Source organism: Charadrius vociferus, unplaced genomic scaffold (genome assembly GCF_000708025.1).
Source record: "Charadrius vociferus isolate BGI_N301 unplaced genomic scaffold, ASM70802v2 scaffold309, whole genome shotgun sequence".
NCBI classification, from domain to species: Eukaryota; Metazoa; Chordata; class Aves; order Charadriiformes; family Charadriidae; genus Charadrius; species Charadrius vociferus.
Genome location: NW_009661370.1, coordinates 3,922,825 through 3,950,742, shown reverse-complemented (window position 1 = coordinate 3,950,742; position 27,918 = coordinate 3,922,825). Strand labels below are relative to the sequence as shown.

General features: G+C 38.7%; 1 protein-coding gene across 1 annotated transcript in view; it reads left to right on the top strand.

The window, feature by feature from the left end:
• Positions 1-27,918, top strand: part of SMYD3 (SET and MYND domain containing 3) — a 391,913-nt gene that overhangs the window by 292,878 nt on the left and 71,117 nt on the right. Inside the window, exons 7-9 of the mRNA XM_009893664.1 lie at positions 519-586; positions 3,080-3,182; positions 10,609-10,719. Coding sequence (XP_009891966.1) covers positions 519-586; positions 3,080-3,182; positions 10,609-10,719 — 282 coding nt within the window. The remainder of the gene's footprint in view (positions 1-518; positions 587-3,079; positions 3,183-10,608; positions 10,720-27,918) is intronic.

Genomic DNA, 27,918 nt, shown 5'->3' with positions numbered 1-27,918 from the left:
CACACTCTTGCTATTTATTTATGCCTGTATCAGGTTGCCACAGTCTAGGCTGCTATTCACTTCAAAACTGTCCTGTATATATTCTTTGGGCTCCATGGGTACTTATTAAAAGGTGCTGTGACAGCCTGGCATCAGCAGAGTCCCTGAGTGGAAACAGTCACTCTTTTCATCAGAAGTCACTGTCATCTACTATGTTGTCTCTGGGCTGATCTTCTCAGGCTCTTTGTAGGGTGGTTTTTTTTTTCCCCTCTGGACAGGGAAGTAGGGCCTCTGCATGTGTTTAACCCCACATTTTTGCAGGGTACTAATATTTCTGCTTTTAATTGACTGCAGTTTTACAGGAGACTGTGTCCCACATGTGATTGCCCTAAAATGAAAAAGCGCCAGTGTTGGGCTTGAATGTTTCCCATCCAATTACCAATTGCCCCTTGATTTTATTTTGAAAGTTTTTTTTTCACTTGAGTATGGGGTTTCCAAATGATTCTGGTAATCCTGGATTTTTTCCCTTGTTTTTACAGGTGACCTGTAACTGTTTCACCATCAGTAATGGAGAGATGCAGGATGTTGGTGTTGGCCTGTATCCCAGGTACTGTGGACACTGTTTCATTCACAGGCAAAATCTATGTCAGTTTTTTTTTCCTTTTTTCCTAGGTAGCTGCAAGGGCCATCAAAGCAACAGGTAACACGTCTAAACAAGAAACTGGGAAATGGAAATAAATTAAAGGAGGATAAAAAAATATGATCAAGTTGAAAATGTTCTTAATAGTCTTGATTACAGAGTTCAGTTTAAATAAGATACATCTTTATATTTTATTTTTATGGAGAAGGTAGTCTTTCTTAAGTAAGAATAAACGCTGACATCAAAAATGTGTGACTGGGACGATTAAAAGGAAACCTGTTCAGCTTTGTTTTAGAATACAGATATTTTGCAGCTGAGAGCCTTCTGAACTGGCAATTAAAAGAAAAAGATTGAACACATTTATTAGTAAATTACCATAACTAAGAAACCAGTGAGGTGAAAAGATAAGCCCCTTGAGAGATGGATGTTAATGTTTTCATTTCTTACTCCTATTTCTTATTTGTGTTAGGTAAGTACGTACGTACCAGGGAAGGTTTTGCCTTTATAGAATTAGTTGCCTGTAGTTATTAATGTGGAAAATTAGTATGTATAGTTTAAAATTATATTTTACCATCTCAATGTTTTGTTAATGCCTGGTTGAACTATGTTGTCAGGACCTCAGTGGGCCTGTCACTGGTGTTTCTTTTTCTACTAATGTCACGTGTAAGATTTGACTAAGGACACTTAATATTTTGAGGCCTGCCTTGTGGTAAAGATAGGGGCTGTTAGGAGGACATGGGAATTAGTGTTATGAAAAGTACAGAAGAGTCATTTAATTTTGTAGTGGAATGGAAACAAATCCTTTCACATACTTGGGAAAAATGGAACATTAATTTGGGGCGTTATTATTAGGGAAATATTTTCTTTTGGTTGAAAAAAGCCCCTGACTGCAAATAAAGTGGCTATCTATGTTCTGTGATAATGCACTGCCAAGGGATGCAAAAGACTTTTTCCCAAGTCAGTTCAGAGCAGTTTGAGTTTTGCTGTAGTGAATCACTCTGAGCTGGGAAAATTGTAAACTTAAGTCTGTGGTTCCCAAATCCTAGGCAAATGCCCTTCCAGATGAATTCATATTCTTCCAGATGAAATTGTCATCAAACTCACGAGTGTTTCCATGAGATGAAATTTGATTGAAAGTTCTTTTTTTAGTCTTATTAAGACATTGTATATTGCCACATGGCTTGATAGCTTCAGCATCCCAATATATTTTAAAACAGATAAAATCCTGTGGTCCTTCCCTGTACCACCTTACCAGTAGCTTTGGGAGTATGCCCCGTGATCTCACAAGAAGTGAAATGAATACTCTCTCCCAGTGTATGTTACTGGGGTCATATGGAGATAAACCACAGATATTTTATTACTCCAGAAGGCATATCAAAAGAATCAGGGTCCTATTGATGGCTCCATTAAGAGTTTGGTGCAGGACCCTGACCCTCGGCAACATCATCTATTTTGCCTACAACAGTTGGGATTTTGAGTTGCTGAATCAGGCAGACAAGGAAAGCAAAAAAGGCACCCAGGAGCTGGATAAACCAAAAATTCTTATTCCAGCCTAGTGATGCCAGAATTATTCTTTCAATGGGTCGTTCCCATAGGGGAGGAACCGTCAGCCCCATGTCTGCTATGGGACTGATGTTGGCCAGGGAAAGTCAGTTGTTTCTCAGCTAATGAAACGTGGGACTTAAAGCATATAGTGGATATTGTTGATGTTGTTCTTAACAGTCCCCTTCAAAGAAGAGGGAAAGGCATGTCTGTGTCAGGAGATCCGCCTGTGTGTGTGTCTCTTGGGGGTGGCAGCAGCTCCCCGGTAATCTGTGCTGCTTTATTTGTCAACCGCCACAAGAACAGAGGCTGAACCGGAACACACAGAGGCAGTGGCTCTGTCTCTTTTTTTCAACTCTATACACCAAGTGCTTTGGTTTTGGGACATAGCATACTCCATTTTCTACCTGATATGAAATACAGGTTGATTGATGGCCTCTTTGAGCTGTGGTTCCACTGATGGTCAGCGTAACCGATAAGGTTAGCGCCCTGAAACTGAGCAGAAGCAGCAGAAATAAAGCACAGTCCCAAGCTACTAACCTTTTGCTCTGAAGTGTCCAGGTTGCCTTGTTCCCCACTTGCCTGCTTTGCCCTCTGCCCCGAGTCAGGACTCTTGGAGAGTCACTGGGAGGCCATCAGCTCTCCCGCGCCTGGAGTGCGCAGAAGGCATAAACATGTGAAGACATCCAGGCACGGCTCCTATTAGCAATGAATATAAATCTTCCAAGCGCTAATTTTCCTCCCCTAACCAAGAACCACTGATTTACCAGGGATTTTATTTGTTTCGTATCTTAATTGCTTGATACTTCAGATGTAATCATGTTAGCTACTTTTAAATGATTAAAGGGGAATGGCAGTGGAGGCTCCTCTGTAAAGCTCTTTCTCTCTCTCTTTCTCCCCCTCTACCACCCCTTACAGCATGTCTTTACTGAACCACAGCTGTGACCCAAACTGCGTGATCGTTTTTGAAGGATACCAGCTTTTACTTCGCTCTGTCCGAGAGATCCAGATTGGTGAAGAGGTAATTAACTTGTCCTCCCTTCCATCACAGACACCTGCAGCAATGACATCTCCCTAAATAAATTCCAGACTGCAGGGCCACCAGCTTAATATTTTGATGATATATTGATGCCACTTTCTAGCACATAGCTATCAGGGGGAAAAAGATAAATAGAATCATCTCTTCACACTGCCTGGGCCCCATAATCATTACTTCTCATAAATCACTAGCGGTCTTGATAAATTCTTGTTCTTTCTTTCCTCCTTTAGGCACTTCATTTTGTTTGTATTTGAACGTCTTTACTCTGATGGAAATACTTACAATATTTCTGGGTGGAATGCAGTGTTCACTAAGTCATTGCAACAATAAGCATTTGTCAGACTGCAACCAGACTCTTGCAGACTGTTGTAGTAAACCTTTCATTGACAGTGAAAGTAGCAAGACAAGGTTTGTTTTCTTGTCCATTTCACTAGAAAAGACTTCAAAATATCCCTTTCAAGAGATTTCTGATTTGATCTAAGGTATTCTCAGCTTTGTTTTTATGACAGCATTTGTATTACTTTGAAAGTAATCGTTTGTGACTAAGAAAGCATTTCAAATTAAATGGTTTTTGCAGCAGTACAATATTGAATTTGCTTTGTAAGACTGCAAAGATGTGTGTATATATGTAACTTTACATGCAGCAATGACCTATGCAGTCCTAGCTGTTGGTCATTTCAAAATCATGACTTAATGTAAATACGGTGCTTCATGCCTGTGCTTCAAACTCTGGGAAGATCAAGGGCATGTATATCCTAATTTAGAAGTAGTATCTCTTTTCCTCCCTATGAGGTGTTTTCTTTTTTAATGTATCCTTTTTCTAAGATAATAGTCTATCAAAATATGTAAATGGTAGGACATTTTTTTAGGCAAAATATTGTGGAGAACCAACAGAAATGCTTTTGCATACTTACCTTTTTGACAAAAGAAATCTTGTAGGATGCAATATACTTTTGTGGAGCTACTAAGTATAGACATCATTTTGTCTGGCATTCTTGTTCAAGCCAAATTATACACACTTTTCTTGCATTTCATCCATATACCATAACCTTCCTCTTGACTTTCCAATTCACCAAGATAAGTTATTTGTTTAAAAATGCAGCAGATTTTAATGTCTTCCCAGGATGCATTTGGGTTCATTATTAGAGTTCTAAATTCTATCTTATTTTTATGTAGATGGATATAGTCTTCCAGATAAATTTCATAAAGCAATTCTTTGTAACAAGCAGCTTTTACAGAGTGGGAGAGGCCCTTGGGTGGCCCTGGATGGTTCCGGAGTGACAAGTGAAGTAAAATTCCCTTGCAGGCATGAGCACTGTGCAGACTGTGCTACGACTGTGAAGCTGTGACCCAAATTTTAGACCTAGTGTTAGCGGTCTGTAACCCACAGATATCTCTAGGTTAAAATCCGTGGTGAAATAGATATGGTGTAAGTTAAAAGTAGTTTGTAAGGCAATCAGGAAATAAATATAAGTTATAAAGCAGGGCAGCTAGGACCAGTTTGTTTGCAGTAACTTTGGCAGTTGTGTGAATATGGGCTTTAAAATGACTGCACCTTATGTGGGCATGTTATATTTTCTAAAAAACTTCTCCTCCAATGAAGCAGTAAAATAAAGTCAGAATTTCCAAAGAGCTCAAGTTTTGGTTTCTTTGTTGCAACTATTGCTTCTGGGTTTCGTACTGAAAGGAAAACTTGTCTTATGGAACATGTAAGGTTTTATATATATGCATATATAGACACTGTATTAAAGCAGGTACCCTCTTGACTTACCTGGAAATAAAAGTATCAGTCTGAGGTATGTGCTTCTTTAAATAAGGATTTGTCTAAAGAAGAAAACAGGTATAAGTGAGAAAGTCAAGAAACAAAGTGAGTATTAGTTTAGATCTGTTATGGGAAAAGGAAGGAAAAGAAAATTATTATGAGGGTGTGTACAAGTCAGCAGTTTAATATTATTTTCAACACCCAATTACTTTTCCTCTTACACAACTGCTACCTCTTTTCATTTTGTGTTCTGCATGGTAGCTTTAGTATAACTTCTTTCCACACTGCCTTACTGCTTGCCTGCAGCAGAGTGAGCTCAGTTTTCTTAATAGCTATGTATTGAATTTACACACCTATGTACATGAAACTACATCACCTGTTATGAGCTGAGTTTCTACTTACATTACTGAGGTCATGATCTGAGCTAATGGAAGAGAAAATACACGTTAGGGAGGAATCTGACTGGGTTTTCTGAATAAATCAAGTGCAGTGGTAAGATGAACATTGTTTCAAGTCATGAGGCAACAAGAAAACTTAAATAATTATAAGCAGCAGAAAACTTGTCTTATCCTGTTCAAGCTTAGACTAGATGTAGTCAGAATGAGATCCTCTATGTAATAATTAATAGAAAGCAAATAAGCACTGAGGTTTATTAGAAATTAGAAGCCAAGTAGCAAGTCAAGCTCAGATTAGTAGATGACGACTGTGGCTTTACTATCTATACAGGAAGAAACTTGATAGGGCTCCTGGACCCTTACCAGGAAAATATCAACCACTGCAGTATAATGTGTTCACTAGGCCAGTGAGAAGTAAAAAAAGTTTTGCACATTTGTTGTGCTTTCTGTCAGAGGACACTACAACAATTTACTGATGTTAAGGAGTTGTTGACCACCTATGTAATTCATATAAGGATGTATGGGTCTATCCTAATACCCCACATTCTAGTTCTTAACCAGCTGGTAGTCATCACCACTAAATTTAAGTGTTTTCTGTCCTGCAAGTGGTATAAAGGGAATGAACAGAACAGATAGGGGGCAGAGGAGAGGACAGAAGAAGTGAAAGGAAGACAAGGTTTGGGAGCAACTACTGACCTCCATGCATAGATTGGGGGTTGTCGTGTCTTCTAACACTCTGTAGATTCTACTCTCTGCCAGGCTTTTGAGCATGATTGAATGTAATAGCGGGAAGAAAGAAAGAAAGAACAGGTTTTTGTGGGGATTTTATTCTGTATGTCCCTACTTAAAAGACTATAGGACTTTCTGAAACTTGCTTCCAACAGCTCAAAACTAATTATAACATTGTTTTGCTCCTCAAGATATAGTCAGTAGTGCTGACTATCACAGCTTTTGTACCTTTAGGTGATGTTACTTTGACAGTATACAAAGATTTCCTTTTATTACACCTTATTCTTTGCAAAAAAAGAAATTTAAGTATTGAAAAGAAAGGTAAGATATGGGGAAGGATTATAAGAAAGCAAAAACAATTCACCTAGAGATCACCAGGGCAGCTTCAGTGATAAAGTGGACTATCAGCTAATTTACTTTCTCAAAAAGACAAACAGCCTGCTCTGAAGAGGTCCTCATCATTTCCCTACCCTTTGGAGCCACTTTAAACAACATCAAGATGTGTGCTATCATTTCAGTTGACTTTTTGTTAATTACCTGGTGTTTTTCAGCCAGACATGAGCTCATTTTGCCTATTCTCCAATCAGAAGTTGTATAGCTGTGGTTTGTTCAGTGAATAGCTCAAATCAATTAGTCCTGCTGAGAGACAGGATGTATTAGCTGAGGTCCAGTTCTGCTCCAAAAAAAAGGTGAATGGCTTATCATCAGCTTCAGAGCTCGGTTAGAGCAAATTTGTATATTTCTGCAGAAAGTCACATAACAAACCATACTCTTACAGAGCAACTAATTTTTAAAAGTAATACTAAATACAAATCACAATTTCAGATGACCAGCAGCTTTCATGATTGATTTCAACCAAGATATGTAATATTTCTGTTATAATTCTGTGAGGAGAATTTTTTATGTCTGTGTGTTTGACACAATACATTTTGTCACATAACATTTTTTAAAACGAAATTTTTCCTTGAGTTAGAAGGCATTTTGATCATATATGCTAAAACAGAAGGAGCACAGACTGTTCACCATTTATATAACTCTGTCTCAGGAACAGATTTTTGTACACAACCCTCCCTAAGACCTTGAGACAAATGATAGCAAAAACAAGAGGACTCAACTTTTTTTCTCTGCTGTTTAATTATAATAATTGATTTTAAATTTCTACAGAATCCTCTGTCTAGAAATTTTGTAGCTTATAGCCTGTTACAAAAAACGTAAATTAAGTCCACTGCAGCATGGCAGTACTGGAAAATTGTGTTCACCTCATTTGGCAGATTAGGAACATGAGAAACTGAGCATCAAACCCATGGTTAAAGAATTTTTGTGTCAAAGCAAGAAGCAGACAGTGCTGCATTTTTAAATGAAAGTCTTGAGAGTCAATAAGTCTCACAGCTGTTAAATAATTCCCTGCCTTCATAAATGTTATTTAATATATATTCTCCAGTTGGGGGAAAAGATTTACTGCATTCTTTATAAGCGATGCAATAAAGAGGCAAGCTTTGGTCAGCTGAAATAATGTTTTAATTAATACCAGACATCCCACATGCAAATACCATTAAGACAACCGTTGATAAATGGGCATATTTCCTAAATATGTACAAGTTAAATGAGCCTTGCATCTAATGAAAGGATCCAAAATTCAAACAAGTGTAGGAGAGAGACTCAAATACAGAATTTTTATGTTTAAACGATTAAATTATTAGTATAGACTTAGTCACCGTTAGGTTGGTCATGTTTCTAAATATTCTAATTACATTTTCCCACTCAGTCTGCCAACTACAAACATTTTTTCACATACAGATTTCTGCTGGCAGGACTGGGAATTTGGACTTGGGCCTCTGACAGCAAGCGAAACCCTAACTTGTTAAAACATTAGAAGGAGGTATCAAAGTGACGAAGCCTCTTGCCCTCCTCCTTCTGCCCAGTCATGCGCTCTAATCCAGAGCAGGTTGTTATGTGACTGTTAATACCCACAACTGTTCAGTAACCTCTGAAAAAGAAACTACTGGTTTCAAACTTGTTCCTAATTCCAAGGTCTCTGCAACGTGAATGAAAAAAAAAAAAAAAAAGCCAAAAGAGAAAACAGAGAAAGGGATGAAGCCTGTAGGCTGAAGACAGATAAAGCATGTTCGATGTTGGCTGTGGGTTTGTTTTGCAGTATTAGAACTGAACCCTGCCCAATGATGGGTTCAACAGTAATGATAGCGTTTAAACCATTGTCTTAAGTATTTTGGCAAAGAATAGACCAATTTCACATGAGTTATTTTTCCCGGAAGATTTCTACAGTCTTGCACTGTGCCTGAACTTTATTAAATGCCTTCTACTGCTGGATGCCACCTTAACCTAAAGCCCAGTAGGACGTGCGTCAGAACCAGAGATGTTTATGCAGAGGATAAGAGAAAGGGAACAAGCTGGTGTGTGGAATGATTTTGACAGAAAACACTTGCGAGTTGCAAGGAGACAGGAATGTCAGAGGCTTGTGATGGGAGAGGAAAATTGGGCTTGGAATGGCTGAAGAATGAGGTTAGGACTACAGTTTAACTGGAAACTGGTTTGTGGGAAGGAAGAGAGACAGATCTTTCTTACCACACCAGGGAGGATGCAGAGTAGGACCAGCTGGGGAAAGAAATGAGGACAAAGTTGTTGAGGTCACTGAGGATGATTGAGAAACCAGAGTAGGGCAACAAGGGCTGTTAACTTGGGAGAATAAGAGTGTTGGTGATCAAATATGGGGAAAATGTGTAAGATGAGGCATGCAGGGGAGGCAGAAGGGCAGATCTGGGACAGACAGGGTGATGGAATCAGCCCATTGTACCAAGAATGGTTATGTAAAGAAATAGAACTGAGAGCTGGAAACCAGGTTTAGATAACCAGCTATGGAGAATAAGACTGGAAAATGATACTCATGTCCTTGGGCAGAGAAGAGAGAGAATGAGAAGAGGGTCGTGTTGGAGAGAATGGAGCAGAAAAGACCAAGCTTGGGAGAAAAGAGTGGAAAAGAAATAGACAAAATAACTTCCATCCATTCACCGCAGAAAGCTCAGAGGAAAGCCTATAGCTCCGGTGTAAATGTAGTACAGACTGTTCTGCTCCAAACCAATAGTGGTGAAACTAATCCCCTCTTGGCTCAGACATGCGCAAGCTGGGACAGAACAACATTATAGAGAATGCAGGACCTAACAAGGTTCTCACACTTTCTGACTTTTGATCATCTGTGGAACTTTAATTTGTCTCTTCCATTAATTATACTATTAATCTTCATTTTCCACAAGCTTTCTGCTTATGATCATTTTAAATGCTTGACTTTGCCATCTCAGTAATCTTCTTTTAATACAGTCCTCCTTCAATAAGTAATCAAATTACACTGTAATAATAAATGAAAAAAATGCAGGCATTGGTTTAGTTGCTTGTTAATTGCTCGTTTAATTAGAATGCTCACTAATTTGCAAAATGCAGGTTCTGACAAAGGATTTCATAGTCATTACTGCAAATTGGTCAGGTTTTCCTGTAATTTCTTTGAGTGGACTCTCATGATTTAACTGAGAATCATGTGAAAATTCTCCCAATTAGGTGAAGTGTCTAGGCTCCGGATGAAATAACGTGACCTGATTTTTTTAGCTCTGACCTCTCTGGAGTGTTTCAAAGTGTGTTGGGCATCTAGTGTAATCACTCAATAGCATGTATGACTGAATGCTGGTCTGAGCTGGACTGTTATTTTATATTATTTCCCGTATCAACAGTTTGTGCCCATACACTTTAAACATTTGAAGAACTCTACAAATGGTTAGCCCTGTAAAATTCCTTCTAGTAGGCGTCAAAGTGAACAAACTACAGACTTCTCTGTAGTTCGTTGGAATTCACTCTGTACAGCATGAGGAGCTGAATATGGCATAAATGTAAGCATTTTCTTATATCATTTTAATAGATTTCTTGTCAATAATTTCAACAACTTTGCAATGCTTTTGTGCTGCCTTGGTCACAAACGAAATGTGACAGACATACTGGAGATGGATGTGACATAAGAGAAGCTTTCCTTGGGCTCAAAGATATATTTGCAAGAAAGTAGGGGCTTCCTTGAGACAAAATCTTTAGAGATAGTTGAATATTGTGTAATTCTAGGACTAAATACACACTTAAGCTTTGGAGCTAGACAGAAAATGAGATTTCCTGCACAAGGAATTCAGACACTGAGCTTTTTTCTCCCTCTCTCGTCTCTCTCTTTTCTTTTTCTTCCAAATTAGGATGAACAGTTGAAATAGTGATAATTTGGGGGGGGATTAATAATTTCAAACAATATTGATCTGGAAATGTGAAAAAGTGTTCCTCCATGGAAACTATTTTTGGTCCTTTTTTTTTCCCCTTTGAAAGAGTTATCAATTTCTTCTAGGAAATAATCTGTTAAAATAAAATTTTATTTTATGCTGGAAAAATGTCGTATCCAAAAATGTTACCTTAACTATACATACACCAAATACGGATTTTTTTTTAAATATACCAACTCTGTTTTTTTCTGTACTGCACACAGCTCACAATCAGCTATATTGAATCATTGATGCCCACGAGCGAACGCCAAAAACAACTGATGCGCCAGTATTGCTTTGAATGTGACTGTCCTCTCTGCCAGAATCAAGAAAAGGTAGGTTGAGTGAAGAAATTCCTTGCTAATGAAACAGAATTTTCCAGGGTCTGTCAGCAGCTTCCCTTCCTTTACGTAATACTTATCTTTTGCTACTCATTGAATGGCCAGAATAGAGAAGAAAATGACCTCTGCCCTCAGTGCTGTTTATGTTGCTATGAAAGACAACCGTGAAGGAAAGAAAAGCAGGAAATGTTGACAACATGATAAGAAGAATTTCTTGCTAAAACATGCATTGTTCATAAATCTAGGAACTATTTTCAGTTCCAAGATGTGGTTCAGATCATTCTGCAATTCAAGGACCTCTGAACATTAGAGCTAATATGACATTAAGCTGAAAGGAAAGGATTTATGTTTTTCTATTCAAAAGAATAATCTTGGAACTTTAACTGAAGCCACTTGTCTGATGCTACAGGAAGGCTGTGCTTATCCTCATAATAATGTTAAAGTAATTCTAACAAACACCTGCATCAATAATTTTTTAAGGACTACCAGACACATTCAGCAGTTGTTAGAGAGAGTGATCAACCTCCTTGGGTGACTTTAGTTTTTATGCTCTCTTTCACAAGTTCTTGAAGTAGCATTTCAGTAGTTGTAGTAGATAGTCTTTTTTTGGCATGTCCTTTTACTAGGGTTCAGCCTAGCCTGGTTTAATGATATTCTGGGTTGCTTCATATTTATACAGCCTGGCCAGAATAATTTTGGCTCCAAGCCTGATGAGAGATCAAATGGAATATGCAAAATGAGGCTGGCATCATAGCAGTTTCCACATTTTGTCTCTCTAGTTATATGTATGCTTGTTCTTATTTTTACAAATGCCTGTTTTGGGTGAGTCACGTGCCATAGCTATAAATGCATTCCAAGTATACTAGAAATGGTAAGAAAGGTATGATGAAAATGTGTTTCCAAAGAGCATGATATGAATCATGAAATAATTGCTGTACAGCAAAAAAGAAAAAAAAAACAAACAAAAAACCAAACCGAAGTTTAAACTCTGTGTTGGGTAGGACAGTTGTGTGTGTATAGTCTTGTTCAAGCCAAAGTACACCCATTGATTATATAATGTATCCTTTGATTCATTAGTAAACAGTTCAAAAAAGAGAACACAGAAAAGTTTCAGACTTATGACATAATGTTAAATTACTTCCTGTCCATGTGCAAAAGTTGTCATTCTGTGCCTGACAAAGATTGCTGCAGTGCTACTCAGAGGCAGTGAAGGGAAGGGAAGACCTCTTTTTGCCTTTCTTTTAAAGACTCAAACTCAAGTGCCATGAAATCGTAGATTAGTTTTGGGGAATGGCATTCCCACAAATGCAGTGACAATTAAGAAAAATAAGCAGGCTAAAGAGCCTTTAAGGGTCGCTTAACAGTTTCTGAAAGGGTAGACAAGTGGTGTAAAGACCTTTCAGCATGTTTTAAGAAACAAGATCCACAGGCTGGAGTAGACATCACTGTAAGAGTCAGCATACAACGTCAAAAAATATTGTAGCGAAATTGTATGTGCATATATTGATGAAAACAATAGTCTCATATATAAGTTAAAAATAATTAATGATTTTTTTCTTTGAAATTTTTAGCTGTGGTTTGAATTGATCTTCTAAAGATCTGTTTCGCCCATTGGCAAAATTCCCTGTGGGGATGATATTGCAAAATGTTTGGAAAGCTCTTTGTGACTGCATTCTGAAATTCTGTATTTTCCTCCTTGTTACCATAGAAAGAGGTCTGTGAAGGGCTAGGAACCTCATGTCAGCTTCGTCTGTTGATGTCTGTGAAGAAACCTTTATCCTCAGCTTCAGTCTAAGATGATTAGAAATAGTCTTCAGCAGTCCTCATAGTACTGCATTTCATTTCTTTGTGACAGAGATTTTATAAATACAGCTGTTTATACGGCTAACTCGGAAATATAGATTTATTTTTTTTTCATTGATCTCAGTCACTGTTGGTAAGCTGAGAGGCGTGTAACTGCAGCTACGGTGGGAAATAATATTTTCAGAAATTTTGTTTTTTAAAAAATACAGAATAGCTGGATTTAGATGCTTAAAAGTCATCAATTGGCAAAATTATTCAATAATATCCCTGCTGAAATACCCCTGATACTGAGACAAATTTCCAAGGTATCTTGGAAAATTTTTAAAAGGCAAAGTCTTTTAAATAGACAATGGCTGTAACTTCAGGTCATCAAGGGTGGCAGATTCAACATTGTGATTCCATCAGCTAACAATAAATTCCCATGTTAAAACATTGCTTTGCAAGTACCATCGCTTAGTCAACAGCAATCCATCTCATAAATCCTTGTTACAGGTAAAATTGCAAATTCCATTTTGGCTAAAGCCTTCAAGTAAGGTTGTGGGTGTTGGGGATTTTTTTCAGTTGTACTCATTTCATTAAAAAAGCTAGAATCCTTTTTCTAAGAAACATTTTCAGGGATCATAGCTTCTTGTTATTCCCAAGTTCCAATCTCGCGGAGTGTGAGTGACGGCTGCTGAGCACATACTAGGGACCAGGGAAAGCAGAGGAATCACTCCTGAGATGCACACATCAATTTACAGTAAAACTATAAGTCAAGCCGTTTCCATTGTAGCTTTTATTCTACATCTTTTGTAATGTTTTAAAAGCGATCCTGAGAATTCTGTGGGAAGTATACATTAAAACTTATACGAAGGGCATATAAACCTTATATGTAGTAGTACTTAGTTGTAGGTATGCTTATTTATTCATATTCATAAAAATACTTTGCAGGTTTCTTATCAATTAAATTAATATCTCCTGCTATATTTTCTAAAGGCTTGTTCATGTAGTCTTATATGCTCAAGTGAAGAAGGAAGATGGTATCAAGTTTCTGTTCTCAAGTCAGATACTGACTTCGTAAGTGACCTTGGGTAATTAATTTTATTCAAAAGCAACCTTTGTGTTTTCGAAGACCCTGCCCTTATTTTTCATAATTAGTGAGAAGCTACTGTTTCAATTGGAGCTAAGCAGATTTTTTACTAGAAACCAGACTAGTCTGTCTAAATCAGGGACCATTTTTATTTATGTTCTGTGAGGCTCTATTTTGCTCAGTTTCCCCAAATGCAGCATGAAGATGGCAATTCGTACTTCTGCTGAGTATTCTGATGTCCAAAGCTTAATAAAGAAAGCTGCATTTTCTAAGGTCTTTTAACTTTAACTGCTGGTTTTGTTTTAATGAGAGTAATTCCTTGAAGTGGAATGGTTTGAGGTTTAGTTGAGGTTTAGTTGTGTGCTTTATGCAGTTCCCCATGTAGTATCTTAGTGCTGTAATAAAAAAAAAAAAAAAAAAAGGTCATATTTAAGCTCAGAGACATCTACATGAGCAAATAACAGACTTAGCCTACAAAATTCTACTGATTTCTCCTAACTTTAATTAGGCATCTAATCCAAGCCAGTTTTTAGCCTCCTCTATACCCAAAGAAAAGACAAGCAGCTCATTCATGTTGTCTTGCAGAAGAAATCTATGAAAACTGGAATCGATATAGGAGAGGTTAAAGGAATTCTTTCAAGTAAATACCCACACTTTAGGCAGATAAGTTGGGTGAGATAAACTATGCTGCTCCATGAAGTATATATAAACACAAAATCAAGAATCACATGATTATGTTTCTGTGCTAGCTGACATGGATAGCAGAGTGCACTTGCAACTATGTAGGTTTCAGCGCACTAATATCCAGATTGTCAGTAAAAGCTGTTCATGCTGATCACTTCAAGCATTTCTCACTGACTGCTGCTGTCGACAAATATATCTTACAGCCAGTGTCACTGCTTCTTCTCTGTTATTTGTGCTAAAATTGATTAAACTCAGATGTGGTTACATCATACTACAGTCACACAGTTTAGCTATGCACACAAACAAGAACAGTGTGTAAAAGTGCTCTTTTGCCATTCTGGGTTACATGATTCTGTGTGAGCTTTTTCTGTTTCAGGTCTCTGATGAACTATGATTTAAGAGGCAACTTAGCTATGAAGAAATATTCTTTATTTCTCATTTACTGTAATATTTCATGTCACACCTGTATAAAACAGTGAAATTCACTCCAACACCAGCAATGACTTTAAAATTTACAGTCACTTGGTCTTTTTAGCTAGATATGGCAACTTCATACAGCACAAGAATCTTCCTTAACCACTGCCTAAGTATACATAGTTCACTTGCACTTGTCTAGATCTGAGACTGTAATATGGCAAAGTCTGGATTTGCAGGTATACTTATGCTGCAGCCCAACCACAGGGACCCTGTTGAAGTTGAAGTTGTTGAAGTTGAGCATCAACTTCAGCTGATGCAAACTGGTACGCTCAGTGTGAGCAGCCACAGCCCTAGACCAAATGGAGAGGTCCATGGCTGTGCAGTCACAATTGTATTGCATATCAGGGGAGCAAATGTTCCTCGCTGGATATTGCTGATGAAAGGACTTCGAAGTGAATCTCTGCTTGCTATACAGTAGTAGCTTTTTATCTGCCTCTCCAACTGTATGCATGGCCATGGAATAATCCAGGTGCATAGCTGTCATCAAGGATGAGAAAATATGGAGGCAGACAGTGGCAACTAGCTGAACCTGTGGAACTCAAATAATTTTTGGTGCCTGGGCCTCACTGTCAGCTGTATTTTGATTCTAAGAGCTCATACCATAATGCTAGCCAGTCTCTTTTAGCAACTGGTCAAGCAGCTTGGCTGCTGATTTGACAGGGGAAGAGCAGCAAGTGCTGATACATCAGTGTAAACTGGTTAAGATAAGATTAAGGTGCACCTTTTGGCAGTACACTTACTGCCAAATTAAATGGCACTAGCTGCAAATCGAGCCAATATTTTTAGTTTATTTTGGCCTAAGTTGAAAACAAAATCAGTAACTAAAAGAGGAAAAAAACCCATGCCTTTCTAAAAGTCACTCATAGAATATTTCCTGACTGTCGGTATTTTAAGTTATTGCTGCTGTAATGTCTTCAGTTCATTGTATCTCTGGCAGCTTTATACATTATTATTTGCTCCGTTTTAAGATCAATCTTCACTGTAATTCGTAAATGTGTGCCTTCCTAAAAGCTGAACTCTTGGCAACATTTTACCATTCCAGCACATAAAAGGCCCTTACATTAATTATAATTAAAGATGGGATTACATTGATGACAAACATTTTAAATGGAGAACAGTTTTTTTTCCACAGTCATGAGCCAGCGTATTGTTCATATTCTACATTTTCAGCCAAGGATTTCAGGGAGATTTGTGCTTATAGAATCACTTTGTTATGAGTCGTCTTTCTCCTTTGGAGCCAGGATTTAATATTTTAGTCTAGCTTCGTTTTTGGAAGGCTTTTATTTATTACAAGGTCAAAAGCAATGGGTTTGACTCTGTATCATTTTTATATTTGGCCGGTATTTGATAGTTGCCAAAGCTCATAATAACATAATGCCAGTAAGTATGTCATTCCTTTAATCAGTTTATTGCTTGGCTTAGGACTTACTTATATTGCAACCTGAGTTTTGGTAGAGAACATCACAAGCCACCATGGTCAGCTTGACCAGACCAATTTTCTGTTCAGTAATTTTACTTTTCAGTTAAGCCTCTTCTAACCAACTGAACTCTCTGAAATTTATGGCATATTTTTAAGCCAGTAGTCCTCTCCCAGAGTGATAAGACCTGATTGTTTATAAGTTATGCCAAGGAATGGTATGCAGAGAAGCTCTTGCTTATGCTTATTGCTATAACACCCAGGATCAGCTTTTTTATTTCCCCATTGGAGGGTCGGAAGCAGAAGAGCGTAGAGGGGTCCCACCTGCAGGGAGGAGCAGACAGGACAGGTTACCCAAAACTGACCAATTGGGTATTCTCTTCTCCCAAGTAACAAGGGCTAGGACAAGAGGAAATGCCCTCAAATTATGTTGGGGCAGGTTTAGATTGGATATTAGGAAAAATTTCTTCACCAAAAGGGTTATCAAATATTGGAACAGTCTGCCCAGGGAAGTGGTGGAGTCACCATCCCTGGAGGTATTTAAAAGACGAGTAGGCGTGGTGCTTAGGGACATGTTTTAGTGGTGGTTTTTGGCAGTGTTAGCTTGATGATTGGACTCGACGATCTTAAAGGTCCCCTCCAACCTAGAAAATTCTATGATTCTATCTGCATCATGCTCAGTATAAAAGCTGAGGGATCAAAGGGTCAGCCCTCTTTCTTCAATGGCTGGTGTCCGAGGAAGACTCTTTCTGTGTGTCTGGCTTTGATCCCAATCTGTGCATTCCTGAATCCAGATCCGAAACCCAGTTCCCATCTGTCGCCGAGTCCAGTCTGGGACTTTCCCAGTGACTGCCAGTGACGTGATCATTGTCCCGGGAGCTCAATACGGTTTTTTTATATGTTGTATGTATTTCATTGTTTTCTTTTTATTATTTTATTAATATTTTCATTAAAGTAGTTTTGTTTCTTTTAGACTCATAAGTCTCTGTCTTCCTCCTCTCGCTTCAGGGAGATCTGGAGCATCTGTCGTTGACTTTCTGAAGATCTGACAAGTGGCAGAGCCAGCACAATATGGTCATGACCAGGAGCAACAGCGGAGAAGTTAATTGTGAGAGGAACAGGCCTTCTTCTCCTCAGCTATGACAGCAAGCTGTTATGTTACCTTTAAGGATTTGCTGTGCTACCATACAGATTTGCATTAAGGCTAGAAAGGCATAAATTGGTGCAAAAAAGAAATTTTACGAATTGAATTAGCACATTCTGCATGGCCGAGAGTTTCTTCAGCTGAAGGCTGGTCTCTGAAACACATTCCTTCTCATAGTTTTTCTGCTACTTTGGAAAGCCTCTTCCAACCCTCACCACTGTTTTCTTTGTGAACTAAAAATAGTGCCCCTACACCAGACGATCTGGATATTTAAAGAAGGACACCTGTGCACTTTATGTGCATTTGACTAAAGTAACTTTTTCTTACTCTTTTAAAATTCAGGGGAAATTAGAAGAGTTTTTTTCTTGCTCAAGACACAATTACAATAAAAATGCTGTATGATTTATATCATAGAATCATAGAATCATAGAATAGTTTAGGTTGGAAGGGACCTTAAAGATCATCTAGTCCCAGCCCCCCTGCCATTTGCAGGGATACCTTCCAGTAGACTAGATTGCTCAATGCACCATCCAGCCTGGCCTTGAACACCTCCAGGGATGGCGTCTCCACAGCTTCTCTGGGCAACCTGTTCCAGTGTCTCACCACCCTCACTGCAAAAAATTTCTTCCTGATATCTAGTCTAAATCTACCATCTTCCAGTTTGAAGCCATTACTTCTTGTCCTATCACTACATGCCCTTGTAACTGGAAAGCTGCTATAAGGTCTCCCCAGAGCCTTCTCTTCTCCAGGCTGAAAAACCCCAACTCTCTCAGCCTGTCTTCATGGGACAGGTGCTCTGATCATCTTTGTGGCACTCCTCTGGACCTGCTCCAATAGGTGTTTATCGCTATTTTATATATTTATATATTTATTGCCATTATTTTTCTGCAAAACACATAACCCATCTCAGTCTAAATAAATTACTTAAAATTCATGGGCAAATGGTCTGTCCCTATGTTTGTAACCAGCAGGTCCATCAAGTGCCAACACCAGTTGCTGATCCATGCAACTGACCTCCTTGTGGAGGTCATATCTTGGGTTTCTATATCTTGGGTGAGAGGTCACATACGTAATCAGTCCAGAGATGTAGTTATTCCCCGGCTCTATCTACCATGCAAGATGCAAAGAAGTATACTTTATCCTGCATCCAAGGGATGTACAACTCACTGGTCTATGAGGCCTTATTTTTGGTAGGTTCTTTACATCAAGTACAGCCCCACCTCCATGTCATCTGTCACACTAACTGTGTTCCCTGCGTATATGATGGGTGAATATTTCTTTCACTGTGTTGCCAGTGCCTGCCCAAGCAGAGACAGCTCCCTTATGCAGTAGATCAGAAACCCAATATGCTGAGCTCCAGCAGATTTTGAAACAGTCTAATGCTGGAGACATTGCTTAACTGGATTTTTAGTCTATAGTTATATCGTAAGCAGGGAAACTGGCATGGTGGTAAAGCCTCATCATGAACAGGCAAAAATTCCTGTTTGAAAGTTGTATATTGAATTGCCATGGGTAACCTGTTCTTATTTTGAGCTAATTGCAGTGGCCTGAATGTCAAAAAATCCAGATCAACAAGACTTACAGCTGTGCAGAATTTGCTGCAATAGTCTTCACACGCATGTTTTGAAGACGTCCTCTGAAATCACAGTGCCTCCTCTCTGTCTGAAACCAGGATTGTGCTCACTGTATCCTCAAAGACTATGTAAACGAGGCTATGCAAAACTATAATCATGGTGTTTACATTGCAGTAGCTGCTACTTTTATTTTGTAAGCCCCACTGGGAATTTCTCACATTTCCAGGGATACTTAAATTCTGCAATCCATTTTTCTTACCTCCAAGATGAAGAACGATGCAAAGAAAAGCCCACAACGCAAACCAGTTCTACTAATCACAGTGGAGACTAGGAGAAAACAAGAAACTGATATATTCACAGAGTAAAAATAATCTGACATTGTCTTGTACAGGTTCACACAAAATTTTAACTTCACACAACCGTATTTCATCTCGATTAAACGAAAAGCCTCTTGCAGAGGAACTGAAGGCAGTATGTCTCAAACTCCTTTCCATTGAAGAACTGAAATGTTGATATGCTCTGCTGCAACATGAGAGTGTATCCTGAATTTATATTTGGACCTATGACAGAGGAAATGTTGTATATCCAGTCACATGTCATGATAAGGCTTCATGTGTGCAAAGAGCACTTACAGAAAGTTCAGTTCTATGAGGTGCTAAAAATTCATCACTTCAAAATAAAGACATACAAAGCTAACTTCAAAACCCACTTGCTATTTTTTAAATTCTTAACTGTGCATTTCTGAATATTATCCCATTTACTGAATATTTTCCCATTTACAATGTAAAGGAGGCTGCACTGGCTCATATCGAGTTCATCAACACTGCCGATAATGGATTACTATCTCTGCGGAGCAGGGTGGAGAGGAATGCTTGTGGAATCATAGAATCATAGAATGGTTTAGGTTGGAAAGGACCTTAAAGATCATCGAGTTCCAACCTCCCTGCCATGGGTCGGGGATTGCCCCAACCCAGATGTAGGATGTAGAATGGGCCATGGGATTCCCTTACTTCTCTCTCCTATAGTAAGAGACAATCCTGCACACTGGTATATTGAACTTTTCAGGCTACAGTCCATTTTTCTGCTTCACCAAAATCTCTTGAGGTTCTGGCTGTGCTTTTCCTCTCACCTTTCATCAAAAGCTCTGTTTAATCTCTGCTCCTCCTCAGCCCACCCTTCCTGGCCTTACTCAAGCCAGACATCCATTGCTCAAGCCAGACATCTATTGCTCAAGCCAGACATCTATTGCTCAAGGAAAAGGAAGGCTGAGGGGATGATCCAGGCATGTGGTAGATTTCTGTTCCTGTGTCTTGCCATATTTCCAGGCAGAACATGGCCATGGAGCTTCTACCAGCTCCTTGGGTGCCTTCAGAGAGTAGCAGATGATGTCAGGCCATGCCACTCTTTATCCCCTCAACCATTGAGGTTTTTTTTTCACTTTTGATCCTGTGACCTTCACCACCGTCATACACTGCTCCTCAGAATCATTTTGTTCTTCTCAGATTCTTTTCTGTAGCCCCTTTCTTTTTATTTTTTTCGAAAGGAAGTGATGCCTTTCCAAAAGAAGAAAACCAAAAGGAGCAATGACCCTAAATGAATGTCTAGAGATCTGTAAGAAAACAGCGTATGTATCTGACTGCTCCTCTAATATTGTCTCATCTTCCAACTATTTTCAGTTCAGGGGAGTTTCTGAACTGGATGTTGTCCTGCGCTTTCTATAATCTTTCAAGAATTTCATTTCCATGTGCTTGTCTAGTCAGCTCTTAAACCAATGTAAATTTTGGCTGTACACATCATTCTTTCAGAGGGAGGTCCACAGTGCTAGCACATGTTCTGTGTAAAGCCACTGCTTTTTTGTTTGTTTGAAAATAACTTCTAATATCATTATTTGGCGATCCATAGTTCTTGTCTTTAAAGACAGTGATAAATAGGTGAGTCATATCTACCCTCTCCATGCCACTTATAATTTTATAGAAGCTTATCATATCTCCTCTCAAGTTTTCTGCTTTGAGAACTAAGAAATCCTCACCTACTCAGCTGCTACCTCTAGAAAAGCCTTCTATATGTTGCCTTTCTCTCAGCTCTTTCCTATTCCTCTTTGTAGGATGAGGGGGAAAGCAGCACACACAGTGCTCCAAGGGCTTGCAAAACAGAATTGAGCTATTTATGTCAACAGCTACCATCTTGTTCAGCCTTTGTGACCTGCAATGGAAGAGATCGATGATCTCACATGGAAACTTTTTTCCTTGCCTCAGTTTTATTGCTCTTTCCTACCTTTTATTTTTCACCATGGCCAAAGCTGCCAAACAAGCAGTCACAGACCTCAAAGGATGGGGAGGACAAGCCCTGAGGTGTAAACAGAAGCCAAGTTGAAAGCCCACATGTGCAAACTGAAGTAGTTATGAACTCAAAACCTTGGGAACTACCACATTACAGAAAAAAGCACACTGAAAATGGCTCAGATTTTACACATGGCAATAAAATGGATGCAATCGCTGTTATCAAAGTGAAGTGCAAGTGGACAAAAAATGCGTGAAGACGAAGGGGAAAACTTCACCAGGGGCTGTGAGTTTACAGTTGGACATTAAAATTGCTGCAGAATTCTTCACAAGATAAAAAGCAATAAAATCTCAAAGGCACCTACAGTCCATTAGCACTAAGCTAAAAATAGTCCAAGGAACTGGTCATAACAGACATATTTTGCAAGAAAAGAAACAATGAAAGCTGTCCACAAGATACATTTCTGGTCAGAAAATGTTTTCAGCTGTTTGACTGAATAAGTAATTGTTTCTCAGTTACTGCATCCTGCATTAGGAATCTTCTGTTCTGTTCACATTTCCACATACACAGTTTCCACAGTATTGTACGGGTATGAGTGAGAGAAGAGATTTTCTACAGAACTCAAAACAATTGTTTTTGACCCATGTGGGTATGTCAGACACTCTAAATACATATCAGAATACACTAACCTAAGAAAAATTATCATCTTTTACTGTTGATTCAGTCTTTTTACTCATTTCAACACTCCCATGGTATCCAGCATTAAAGGCCTATGGGCCCTCTCCTGCAAGATTTAACACATTTAACAATGTGCATGTACTCCCCCAAACTACTGTAATTATTCATATGTTTAAACTAATACATGTGTAAATATGTGTGCAGAGTGAAGACAGCTGTCATTTATTTTTTTTACTTCAAAGTCATAGCCTAAATACTGGGAACAGAGATTTCAGAAGCTCGGTTTTCACATTATGATTTGTTCTATATTTTCCTACTCTGGAGAGGAATAAAGCAAATATTTCGGTTTGGGGGGGAGCTGAAATCCATCTGTGACTGGGAAATAACATTGCACTGCCTTACTGTCAGAGCAACTTCCCCAGAGTCTGTTGTTGGAACTGACAGCAGAGTTGAGCTGATGGTACTTGCAGTACACAGAATGACAAACACTACTTGCTTAGCAACTGTACAGCCCGTTTACTTGTGAGTAATGCTGAAGCTTAATTCTAATTTTCCCACCCCTCCAGCGAGCATGCGCGTTGCTCAGCACCTGACCCATGGAGACACATATTTCTCTCTTGCCAGTGTTCATACCATGCCAGATTTCTTGCCATGATCTTTATCCCACAACCTGTCTCATGAACACGGAACAGGCAAGATATAGAAATAAATGTGATATTTGGGTCTCACCTGAAAAGGGACTAAGAATGACTGAGATATAGGATTTCCGCTACCAGGGATTATAATAAACTCTCAAATGGGATATGAAACTTTCCACATCAGGTTTGAATGCAGCTGATGGAAATGATGAACCATTCACTCAACTCTACCACTGATGTAACCCACTGTAAATCAGAAACATCGCCACAGAGTTAGTTGTGTAAAACCCATGAAAGTAAGTGAAAGCTCAGACATGTAGAATGCAAATTGCTCACCTCCGATGAGCACCGTATTCACTAGATTGATTTTAAATGGCTGCATAACTGTTCTCATACATGTTGAACCTGTATAAAAGATTAAATAACTCCCAGTGGGATTTTTCTGGTATTACACTCTGAAATTGAACTTAACTTGAACAACAGAGTTTAAATACCTTGGGATGTAGTTCATCATAGTATGATTTTAATTTTCATTCAGAACTATAAAAGCTAAAGAAATGTGGGTGACACAGTCATTTTGAACAGTGTCTCATCCAGGGTGTGAGCCAAATTCATTATTCCCAGTATTATTCCAATGACTTCCATCAGATATAAATCTGGTGTGGTGTTTTCAAGTGAATCAGGTACATGTAATTTTTGATTTTAGATTCCTGAGAGTGATGCATAACCAACCCACCATTTTGTATCTCTTGGCACAGTGGATATTGTTCAATATACTTGTCTTTTTCTTAAGTAACCTTGGAAACGAGAATGCTTTGACCTTTCCCCATTGTCACTCTCTCAACATTCTTTACCTCAGCATCTGGATCTGATCACTAAGGCCTTAAATAGAAGATTACTGCCACTTCCTCCCTCTTATTTATAATCTGATGTATCTGTGTGTCATTGAGCTCACTAAGCCTCCTAGATCTTTGGTCTTTCTACTACTACTGAACTCGATCAAAATACCTTTTGGTACAGTGCATCTCTGGCATGTAGCACATACCATTCCTCTAAAGTTTATTCCAGTTTAAGAAGAGCTACTTGTTCTATTGCACATTTAAACCACAAATGGATTTTTTGGTAATTTCATTCAACTTTCATGGTTCAATTTTTATCCTCTAGGACACAACTGAAACTGAGCTTTATAAACCATAAGTCAATATGTGCAAGTAAATTTCAGAAGTTACCAAACAAATCTGTGATTTGATGCCTGTGAAATTAGAAGCCTGGAAAGATCAAGTTAAATCGAAGGCATTTCCTGAACACAGAAACACAGGAGAGTCTGAGCTTCTCTCACTTCTCTGTCAATACCTTAATTCAAACCCAGCAGAGCTGATGGCAGACTGGCACCACATGGTAGTTTCTTCAGTTTTTAACACATAAATCATTGTGTTTTGCTGCTCACAATCATCCAAATGTTTTCACCATGTTGCATCAACTAATACTGGGGGATAGGGGAAAATGAAATACAAAAAAAAAAAAAAAAGAAAGGAAAAAGGGGAGGGAGGTTACGGGTGAGTTGGAATATTTTAAAGTAGATTGTAATTAGTCTCAGATTTTCTAACTTTGCTAACCTAAGGGAAAAAAAAAAAAAAAAAAGGTCATATTTAAGCTCAGAGACATCTACATGAGCAAATAACAGACTTAGCCTACAAAATTCTACTGATTTCTCCTAACTTTAATTAGGCATCTAATCCAAGCCAGTTTTTAGCCTCCTCTATACCCAAAGAAAAGACAAGCAGCTCATTCATGTTGTCTTGCAGAAGAAATCTATGAAAACTGGAATCGATATAGGAGAGGTTAAAGGAATTCTTTCAAGTAAATACCCACACTTTAGGCAGATAAGTTGGGTGAGATAAACTATGCTGCTCCATGAAGTATATATAAACACAAAATCAAGAATCACATGATTATGTTTCTGTGCTAGCTGACATGGATAGCAGAGTGCACTTGCAACTATGTAGGTTTCAGCGCACTAATATCCAGATTGTCAGTAAAAGCTGTTCATGCTGATCACTTCAAGCATTTCTCACTGACTGCTGCTGTCGACAAATATATCTTACAGCCAGTGTCACTGCTTCTTCTCTGTTATTTGTGCTAAAATTGATTAAACTCAGATGTGGTTACATCATACTACAGTCACACAGTTTAGCTATGCACACAAACAAGAACAGTGTGTAAAAGTGCTCTTTTGCCATTCTGGGTTACATGATTCTGTGTGAGCTTTTTCTGTTTCAGGTCTCTGATGAACTATGATTTAAGAGGCAACTTAGCTATGAAGAAATATTCTTTATTTCTCATTTACTGTAATATTTCATGTCACACCTGTATAAAACAGTGAAATTCACTCCAACACCAGCAATGACTTTAAAATTTACAGTCACTTGGTCTTTTTAGCTAGATATGGCAACTTCATACAGCACAAGAATCTTCCTTAACCACTGCCTAAGTATACATAGTTCACTTGCACTTGTCTAGATCTGAGACTGTAATATGGCAAAGTCTGGATTTGCAGGTATACTTATGCTGCAGCCCAACCACAGGGACCCTGTTGAAGTTGAAGTTGTTGAAGTTGAGCATCAACTTCAGCTGATGCAAACTGGTACGCTCAGTGTGAGCAGCCACAGCCCTAGACCAAATGGAGAGGTCCATGGCTGTGCAGTCACAATTGTATTGCATATCAGGGGAGCAAATGTTCCTCGCTGGATATTGCTGATGAAAGGACTTCGAAGTGAATCTCTGCTTGCTATACAGTAGTAGCTTTTTATCTGCCTCTCCAACTGTATGCATGGCCATGGAATAATCCAGGTGCATAGCTGTCATCAAGGATGAGAAAATATGGAGGCAGACAGTGGCAACTAGCTGAACCTGTGGAACTCAAATAATTTTTGGTGCCTGGGCCTCACTGTCAGCTGTATTTTGATTCTAAGAGCTCATACCATAATGCTAGCCAGTCTCTTTTAGCAACTGGTCAAGCAGCTTGGCTGCTGATTTGACAGGGGAAGAGCAGCAAGTGCTGATACATCAGTGTAAACTGGTTAAGATAAGATTAAGGTGCACCTTTTGGCAGTACACTTACTGCCAAATTAAATGGCACTAGCTGCAAATCGAGCCAATATTTTTAGTTTATTTTGGCCTAAGTTGAAAACAAAATCAGTAACTAAAAGAGGAAAAAAACCCATGCCTTTCTAAAAGTCACTCATAGAATATTTCCTGACTGTCGGTATTTTAAGTTATTGCTGCTGTAATGTCTTCAGTTCATTGTATCTCTGGCAGCTTTATACATTATTATTTGCTCCGTTTTAAGATCAATCTTCACTGTAATTCGTAAATGTGTGCCTTCCTAAAAGCTGAACTCTTGGCAACATTTTACCATTCCAGCACATAAAAGGCCCTTACATTAATTATAATTAAAGATGGGATTACATTGATGACAAACATTTTAAATGGAGAACAGTTTTTTTTCCACAGTCATGAGCCAGCGTATTGTTCATATTCTACATTTTCAGCCAAGGATTTCAGGGAGATTTGTGCTTATAGAATCACTTTGTTATGAGTCGTCTTTCTCCTTTGGAGCCAGGATTTAATATTTTAGTCTAGCTTCGTTTTTGGAAGGCTTTTATTTATTACAAGGTCAAAAGCAATGGGTTTGACTCTGTATCATTTTTATATTTGGCCGGTATTTGATAGTTGCCAAAGCTCATAATAACATAATGCCAGTAAGTATGTCATTCCTTTAATCAGTTTATTGCTTGGCTTAGGACTTACTTATATTGCAACCTGAGTTTTGGTAGAGAACATCACAAGCCACCATGGTCAGCTTGACCAGACCAATTTTCTGTTCAGTAATTTTACTTTTCAGTTAAGCCTCTTCTAACCAACTGAACTCTCTGAAATTTATGGCATATTTTTAAGCCAGTAGTCCTCTCCCAGAGTGATAAGACCTGATTGTTTATAAGTTATGCCAAGGAATGGTATGCAGAGAAGCTCTTGCTTATGCTTATTGCTATAACACCCAGGATCAGCTTTTTTATTTCCCCATTGGAGGGTCGGAAGCAGAAGAGCGTAGAGGGGTCCCACCTGCAGGGAGGAGCAGACAGGACAGGTTACCCAAAACTGACCAATTGGGTATTCTCTTCTCCCAAGTAACAAGGGCTAGGACAAGAGGAAATGCCCTCAAATTATGTTGGGGCAGGTTTAGATTGGATATTAGGAAAAATTTCTTCACCAAAAGGGTTATCCAATATTGGAACACGAGTAGGCGTGGTGCTTAGGGACATGTTTTAGTGGTGGTTTTTGGCAGTGTTAGCTTGATGATTGGACTCGACGATCTTAAAGGTCCCCTCCAACCTAGAAAATTCTATGATTCTATCTGCATCATGCTCAGTATAAAAGCTGAGGGATCAAAGGGTCAGCCCTCTTTCTTCAATGGCTGGTGTCCGAGGAAGACTCTTTCTGTGTGTCTGGCTTTGATCCCAATCTGTGCATTCCTGAATCCAGATCCGAAACCCAGTTCCCATCTGTCGCCGAGTCCAGTCTGGGACTTTCCCAGTGACTGCCAGTGACGTGATCATTGTCCCGGGAGCTCAATACGGTTTTTTTATATGTTGTATGTATTTCATTGTTTTCTTTTTATTATTTTATTAATATTTTCATTAAAGTAGTTTTGTTTCTTTTAGACTCATAAGTCTCTGTCTTCCTCCTCTCGCTTCAGGGAGATCTGGAGGAGAGCATCTGTCGTTCATTTCAGTGGCCAGTCCAGCCCAAACCATGACAATGATGAAGACTGAGAAGCAAGGATTAAATAGGATTGTTGAAAACAAGTCTGTTCATACAGCAAACTGAACATAAAACCCCTTGATCAAAGCAAAGAGTAAAGTAGGAGCATCTGTATCTCTAGTCATGATTCTAAGGTACTTGCTAATTACTAAGGTACTAAGTGTGTGTTAAAAAAAAAAAAAGAATCAGGTCTTTGTTCCAACAAAATGCTGGCTTAATCTGTTTCCTATCAAAAGATATGGTTTACAATAGTTTATTTTAGAAATCATCTGTTCATTCCTCATCTTCTTTTTATGGTTTTGCCACTAGAACTGCCTTTGAAGCAAACTACAGAAGGAAGTCAAGCCAGAGCTCAGTCATATTTCACCCACCTACCGCCTTTCAGCTCAATGTTAGTATAACCAGTGCCTACAAAAGCCAGTGGCAATAATTAGCGGCCCACTGAGACCCAATGCTGATTCTTTCCATAGGTGGTTGGCTGATTAACAGCTCCTTCCTTCTGGCAAGACATTTGGTATTGACATAAATCCTGGTTTGGTTCCTGAAATCCAACAGTCAATCTAATACTCTTTTGTTCCCTTTCAGAGGATCTTACCCTCTTGGGATGT